This window comes from Ylistrum balloti, unplaced genomic scaffold, assembly GCF_031769215.1.
Source record: "Ylistrum balloti isolate Yb309-2 unplaced genomic scaffold, AGI_CSIRO_Ybal_v1 Utg371538, whole genome shotgun sequence".
In the NCBI taxonomy this organism is placed as follows: domain Eukaryota; kingdom Metazoa; phylum Mollusca; class Bivalvia; order Pectinida; family Pectinidae; genus Ylistrum; species Ylistrum balloti.
In genome coordinates this window covers 139,170-147,571 of record NW_026782793.1, presented here as the reverse complement: position 1 = coordinate 147,571, position 8,402 = coordinate 139,170, and the positions used below count along the sequence as shown (strand labels likewise).

Here is an 8,402-nt window from a genome sequence, read left to right as displayed (position 1 = left end):
TAAAATACGTTGAGTTCAAGTTAAATGTTATTTTGGATAACTTTTATCGAAATATTGACATTTTATGTGAATATAAGCTAGTTTGGCGGACAGCTGAATAATTATTGCATGTATCAAAGAAAGACTTGTTACCGGACGGTGTAATATTACAGGAAGTTATCTGAAAATGATACATACTGATAAAAACTATCAACATGAGACTTGAAACGTTGAACATAATAACTAATTCATTTGTGAATAGATTACCTAGATAATAAAGATATTTTTTCTATTAGGTACCGTAAGCGACGAGAAACGAAAACAGTAACAGTATGTGAATGCGCGCTAAAGTCTCCATTTCATTTATATGGCATTAAGCGGGCTTCATTTTTTTAAAGTTTTCACGCATACATTTCTAAAGGGTGGAGAATTATCCTAATCTATACACACAGCTCTACACCAACATCAAAAACGTAATCATTACATTAATTTTCATAATAATTTTTGACTATTTGTATTTACACACCCATATTGTCATTACCATGTATCAACGCTTAGGAACGACTTTGATGCTGTTGGTATTCTACCTAAGTTGGGAACACTATGAAAGTTTCGAACATGTAGATCACTGTCCTGAGACCATGTGCAAATGTTATCCTAAAGCGATGCTGGTTAACTGTACTGGAAGTGCTGTGTATTATGTTCCGGTTTTCCCGGCGTATACACGAACTGTAATATTTACAAAGACAAACTTTCCGAAAATAACGGGGAAGTTTTTGTTCAATCTGACCTTAGTCCAAGTGGAAAGATTACATTTCATCGATACTTTGACTAACATGATAGACCCGGATGCATTCACCAATCTAACGAACATGTTTACCTTGGAGATCAGCAGAAATGGCGACATACGGCAGAATGTAATATCAAACATTCTACAGTATTCGCCTAGAATACAAATTCTTTCGTTAAAATCCAATCTCTGGAAGACCATTCGGAAAGACATATTCTCGGAAGTACATAATTCCTCAATTCAAACGTTGTCCTTCAGTGACAATTTAATCGAGAATATATATGGAAGTTATTTCTCTAGTTTACATTTTCTGCGAAATTTGGATTTATCGAACAATCTTATCTCGAACTTCAATTGCACCGGATTTGAGTCTACTTCAATATCCGATATAAATCTGGAAAACAATGCCATGCGAGAGTTACCATCTTTTTGTGGACCGACTGGACAGTCTACAGTAAAAAACAAGACACTTGTCTTTCGTCAAAATTACCTCCATAATCTGGATGAATATTCTTTTCAGTGTTTACCATTTTTGCGAAATCTATATCTTGATAAGACTTCTCTCGTAACTTTACGCAATAACACATTTACACGGTTACCAAAACTGGAAAAACTTTCAATGACTTCCAACGGTGATCATTTACGTACCATTGAAGGATTTGCATTCAACTCTTCAAGTCTTAAAAAATTGTACTTTGGACAAAATCGCTACAGATTTGAAAAGGTCTCTTGGCTATATGGGAAGTTGTTTCATTCCTTACCGAACCTCTTGTTGCTTGATCTCACAGGAAATTTCTTACCTTCGGATTCCCAATCTCTTCGGGAATTGTTTACACCATTGGTTAAGTTAGAGAAGCTTATACTACAGAACACTGCCTTAAAAGCACTTCCTCGCAACGTCTTTCAGCAAATGCCTAATTTGAGATCTTTGATCCTTATCGGGAACTACATAAGTGGTTGGAACAACGACCCTGAAGTGTTTGGTAACGTAACATCACTACGAAGCTTATACCTTGACGGAAATAACATAAAAGTCGTAAATAAGACGTCATTTCAGGAAGGTTTCCTAAATTCGTTAGATAAATTTTGTAGCACTGATAACCCCTTTTCATGCACGTGCGATTTGATGTGGTTCCTTGACTGGATGAAATCCACAAAACATACGGAAATTGTCAACTATCCTCGGAGATATACTTGTAGATTTCCTCCTGAAATGAACAACGTGCTGTTGAAGAATTACAATCCTACTGTGGAAACGTGTTCACGTTTGAATTTTCCACTCATCAGAAACATCTGTATCGCTGTCATTCTTATCGCTATATCACTCGCCTATAAATTTCGTTTCCGACTAAACTACTGGCTTCACATTCTTGGAATAAAGAGAGTTGGTTACAAACGAATTAAGGATGACCGGGACTACGAATACGATGCTTTCGTTATCTATTCAAATGACAACAGGGACTTTATTTTCGATCACATGATCCCAGAATTGGAGGAGAAAGCTGGTTGTAGGCTATGCGTACATGAAAGAGATTTCGAGGTAGGGCGGTTCATTCTGGACAATATAACGAGAAAATTTGAGGTCAGTAAAAACATCATTCTTGTCTTGTCCAGAGATTTCCTAAACAGCAAATGGTGTAAGTTCGAACTTGTGTTGACTCAGTCGAAAACTGCATTGGAGGGCCCCGGGGTGTTAACGGTGATATTACTTGAGGAACTAGACACTGCTGTATTACCTTCCTCTGTTCGGGCTATCCTGGACACCGTCACATACACTGAATGGTCGCAAGAGAACGTTAGGCAGAGCAGAATATGGGCCAAAGTGATAACTGCATTGAATACAAACGGTTTAAGTGGTGAAGCTCACTGACATATTCAACGTCATTCTTAGTTTAATATTCCAGTACCGGAGATGGTACTAAAAACACAATAGCTGATTTCAATACAAAATTAAAATAAGATACAGTAGAGTGAAATAAACAATTAATCTCAAGAAAATCAAAATTGTTAAGGAGACATTTCAAAATGGAGATGGGCATCTGCACTCATCCAATGATTTAGTTGAAGTCGTAATTTTCAAATTTCTGATCATTTGAAAAGAACGTCATTCTGAACTGTTTAAAATGATTAAAAACGCGTCATGCAGGTTACTGCAAACCTCGGGGACTAAAAGTCCACTAGCTGTGTCTACCATCTGCAAAAGACACTTAAGGAAATAATATCTTCCAATGCAGAGGCTATACATAATCATAAATTTCATAATGAAGTGTTAGTCAATCAACAATAGCATATCAGGCCCCACCTGTATAAAACATCTCAACTTGAGATTTTCTCAAGTCGAGATTTTCCTCAGCTGATATCTCCTCAAAAACGGCTTGCATAAAATTTTCTCAAGGAACAGGAGGAAGGCATCGGCTAGGATGTCCTGAAATTCCTTGAGGAATTTCCATACAAGATATTTTCAAGGAGATATTAGCTAAGGAAAATCTCGACTTGAGGAAATCTCAAGTTGAGATGTTTTATACAAGTGGGGCCTGATCTTTTGTACCGTTTTTATCATAACATTCTGAACAACAAATGACATCTTCATTGTTTTATCTTATTAACAAAATGTAAATATGCCTTGTTCATTGACAGCAATGAAATACCACGCCGTGAAATGTTATATCAATATGAATCATCTGCTTCTATCAATTTCACTCAAACAAACTGAGTTTCACGATACCGTTAGATGTTAGAGAGTTTTTCTCTTCACAATATTGATGACAGACAAGCGTCACTCTCTAACGTCAGTTAAAATTAAATAAAGCTATACATTACCATCTAGAAAACTTCGCTTCTATGACATTGAGTTATCTTAAACCATGTCACTATTTTGATATATTTAAACGTGACATTTACATTGCAGCTATCTCAGGAACCAGTATAATAATAGGAAAAAATGTACATTGAATAGCTTACAAACTAAAAGTTAGATACAACAGAATCAAATTATGAAGTAAACTATATGAAACAGCTGTTTCGGCCTTCTTAGAGTTGTCCGTGATACTTTGGTCAAAATTTGTTGAAAAACCTAGAAGGCCGAGGAAGAACCAACTTGGTCGACATAAGTGTTAAACACTGACTGGAATATACACTAAACTTCCAACATTTCCATCAATTTCAAAATTGATGTTAAGTTTCACAGTTCATCAATATAACCTTATACAGAAGAATGCAATGCACATGTACAATATACGGTTGGCAACATTCTCAAGCAAAATATGAAAATTAACCGACATTGTAAAAGACACGGAAAAAATGATAGCTTGGCGGACAGCTGAATACTTATTGTATGTATTAAGGTAAGATTTGTAACCGGACGGTGTCATATTACAGGAAGTAATCTGAAAAAGATACATAATGATTCAACTATTTATATTAGGCTTGAAACGTTGAACATGACAACTAATTCAATTGTGAATAGATTACCTAGATAATATAGATATTTTTCTATTAGGTACCGCAAGCGGAGAGACAAAATCAGTAACATATTTTGATATAACTTTACCTGAATGAAATGGATCTAGCCTTCTATCAGATTACTGCTGCAAATTCAATGTGATCTCGATATCTACCTTCTTCTGAACATAGGTGGTGATACGATACTCGAAACTCATATTTAAGCCTAATGAAAATTATCTAGGATATGTTTTGTTTGATAGTGTTGTAGAATAAAAGGGACTAACAATAATTTATACAGATAGCATTTGATGAATTAACAACAAACTCATACCGTCGTTGAAAAAAGAATAAGTAAAGGGTAAAAATCATCATGTACCTACTTTTAGTTGGTATATAATAAAATTTGATTATATGATCTGTCCAAAAAACAATAGCTAAAAGTCTTATAACATTAATATTTAAATATTTAAAATCAGGAAGAAAAAAATTTCCATTTGATCTATATGATATTAAGATGGCTTCTGTTTTATTGAAAGTAAGTAGTATATCCTATTTATATGCACATTTAAAAAATTTGTTGATATGTCATATCTCGAAGTAACCGCTTATAAACTTGTAATAGAGATATCTGATCTCTAATTATGTCCTTATGTACTCATATGTACTTTTTTGTATGTGCAACCCCGCGATGTTGACATTTATCAATCATTTTCACATCATTTTCATGAAATTTTGTATATTCTATTGAATGGTTCTTGTGTTATATATTACGGTTAATAAAAGCCAGTGGTAAATGTTATAGTTTGTTTTTTGTCTTAATCTATCGTATACCTATGTCACAATGTATGTAAGGTTAAATGAGGAAGTAAAGGGAAACCAAGACGTAGTAGTAGTACTGCATTACATGGAAGAAGATAAATTAGTCCAAAATTTATATCCATCTGATGAAGGATAGCGTGATGTGATCAGAGCTTATTTTCTCCTTTTGTTCCTGACTAAGTTGGTAAGCATAAACAGTATACAAGTTTATATGATCAGAAGTGCAATTTCTTGAGTAATTACGTCTGAAACTTGGCTGGTTTATTCAATACGCGATTTGAGCTTAAAGTTTTTGTTTCATGTTTTTTCTAAGATGGCTCTAGGGTATTCCTCTATATCGGATATAAATAACTGACTGTTATAAAATACGTTGAGTTCAAGTTAAATGTTATTTTGGATAACTTTTATCGAAATATTGACATTTTAAGTGAATATAAGCTAGTTTGGCGGACAGCTGAATAATTATTGCATGTATCAAAGAAAGACTTGTTACCGGACGGTGTAATATTACAGGAAGTTATCTGAAAATGATACATACTGATAAAAACTATCAACATGAGACTTGAAACGTTGAACATAATAACTAATTCATTTGTGAATAGATTACCTAGATAATAAAGATATTTTTTCTATTAGGTACCGTAAGCGACGAGAAACGAAAACAGTAACAGTATGTGAATGCGCGCTAAAGTCTCCATTTCATTTATATGGCATTAAGCGGGCTTCATTTTTTTTAAAGTTTTCACGCATACATTTCTAAAGGGTGGAGAATTATCCTAATCTATACACACAGCTCTATACCAACATCAAAAACGTAATCATTACATTAATTTTCATAATAATTTTTGACTATTTGTATTTACAGACCCATATTGTCATTACCATGTATCAACGCTTAGGAACGACTTTGATGCTGTTGGTATTCTACCTAAGTTGGGAACACTATGAAAGTTTCGAACATGTAGATCACTGTCCTGAGACCATGTGCAAATGTTATCCTAAAGCGATGCTGGTTAACTGTACTGGAAGTGCTGTGTATTATGTTCCGGTTTTCCCGGCGTATACACGAACTGTAATATTTACAAAGACAAACTTTCCGAAAATAACGGGGAAGTTTTTGTTCAATCTGACCTTAGTCCAAGTGGAAAGATTACATTTCATCGATACTTTGACTAACATGATAGACCCGGATGCATTCACCAATCTAACGAACATGTTTACCTTGGAGATCAGCAGAAATGGCGACATACGGCAGAATGTAATATCAAACATTCTACATTATTCGCCTAGAATACAAATTCTTTCGTTAAAATCCAATCTCTGGAAGACCATTCGGAAAGACATATTCTCGGAAGTACATAATTCCTCAATTCAAACGTTGTCCTTCAGTGACAATTTAATCGAGAATATATATGGAAGTTATTTCTCTAGTTTACATTTTCTGCGAAATTTGGATTTATCGAACAATCTTATCTCGAACTTCAATTGCACCGGATTTGAGTCTACTTCAATATCCTATATACACCTGGCAAACAATGCCATGCGAGAGTTACCATCTTTTTGTGGACCGACTGGACAGTCTACAGTAAAAATCAAGACACTTGTCTTTCGTCAAAATTACCTCCATAATCTGGATGAATATTCTTTTCAGTGTTTACCATTTTTGCGAAATCTATATCTTGATAAGACTTCTCTCGTAACTTTACGCAATAACACATTTACACGGTTACCAAAACTGGAAAAACTTTCAATGACTTCCAACGGTGATCATTTACGTTACATTGAAGGATTTGCATTCAACTCTTCAAGTCTTAAAAAGTTGTACTTTGGACAAAATCGATACAGATTTGAAAAGGTCTCTTGGCTATATGGGAAGTTGTTTCATTCCTTACCGAACCTCTTGTTGCTTGATCTCACAGGAAATTTCTTACCTTCGGATTCCCAATCTCTTCGGGAATTGTTTACACCATTGGTTAAGTTAGAGAAGCTTATATTACATAACACAGCCTTAAAAGCACTTCCTCGCAACGTCTTTCAGCAAATGCCTAATTTGAGATCTTTGATCCTTATCGGGAACTACATAAGTGGTTGGAACGACGACCCTGAAGTGTTTGGTAATGTAACATCACTACGAAGCTTATACCTTGACGGAAATAACATAAAAGTCGTAAATAAGACGTCATTTCAGGAAAGTTTCCTAAATTCGTTAGATAAATTTTGTATCACTGATAACCCCTTTTCATGCACGTGCGATTTGATGTGGTTCCTTGACTGGATGAAGTCCACAAAACATACGGAAATTGTCAACTATCCTCGGAGATATACTTGTAGATTTCCTCCTGAAATGAACAACGTGCTGTTGAAGAATTACAATCCTACTGTGGAAACGTGTTCACGTTTGAATTTTCCACTCATCAGAAACATCTGTATCGCTGTCATTCTTATCGCTATATCACTCGCCTATAAATTTCGTTTCCGACTAAACTACTGGCTTCACATTCTTGGAATAAAGAGAGTTGGTTACAAACGAATTAAGGATGACCGGGACTACGAATACGATGCTTTCGTTATCTATTCAAATGACAACAGGGACTTTATTTTCGATCACATGATCCCAGAATTGGAGGAGAAAGCTGGTTGTAGGCTATGCGTACATGAAAGAGATTTCGAGGTAGGGCGGTTCATTCTGGACAATATAACGAGAAAATTTGAGGTCAGTAAAAACATCATTCTTGTCTTGTCCAGAGATTTCCTAAATAGCGAATGGTGTAAGTTCGAACTTGTGTTGACTCAGTCGAAAACTGCATTGGAGGGCCCCGGGGTGTTAACGGTGATATTACTTGAGGAACTAGACACTGCTGTATTACCTTCCTCTGTTCGGGCTATCCTGGACACCGTCACATACACTGAATGGTCGCAAGAGAACGTTAGGCAGAGCAGAATATGGGCCAAAGTGATAACTGCATTGAATACAAACGGTTTAAGTGGTGAAGCTCACTGACATATTCAACGTCATTCTTAGTTTAATATTCCAGTACCGGAGATGGTACTAAAAACACAATAGCTGATTTCAATACAAAATTAAAATAAGATACAGTAGAGTGAAATAAACAATTAATATCAAGAAAATCAAAATTGTTAAGGAGACATTTCAAAATGGAGATGGGCATCTGCACTCATCCAATGATTTAGTTGAAGTCGTAATTTTCAAATTTCTGATCATTTGAAAAGAACGTCATTCTGAACTGTTTAAAATGATTAAAAACGCGTCATGCAGGTTACTGCAAACCTCGGGGACTAAAAGTCCACTAGCTGTGTCTACCATCTGCAAAAGACACTTAAGGAAATAATATCTTCCAATGCAGAGGCT

At 35.2% G+C, this 8,402-nt stretch overlaps 1 protein-coding gene across 1 annotated transcript; it reads left to right on the top strand.

Annotated features, from left to right (window-relative positions):
- Positions 1–521: 521 nt before the first annotated feature.
- On the top strand, positions 522–8,033 carry LOC132562865 (uncharacterized). The gene is made up of 3 exons (XM_060227642.1): positions 522–2,625; positions 5,669–5,673; positions 5,898–8,033. Exons 1-3 carry the CDS (start codon positions 522–524, stop codon positions 8,031–8,033), a joined length of 4,245 nt encoding a protein of 1,414 aa, XP_060083625.1.
- Positions 8,034–8,402: the final 369 nt, after the last annotated feature.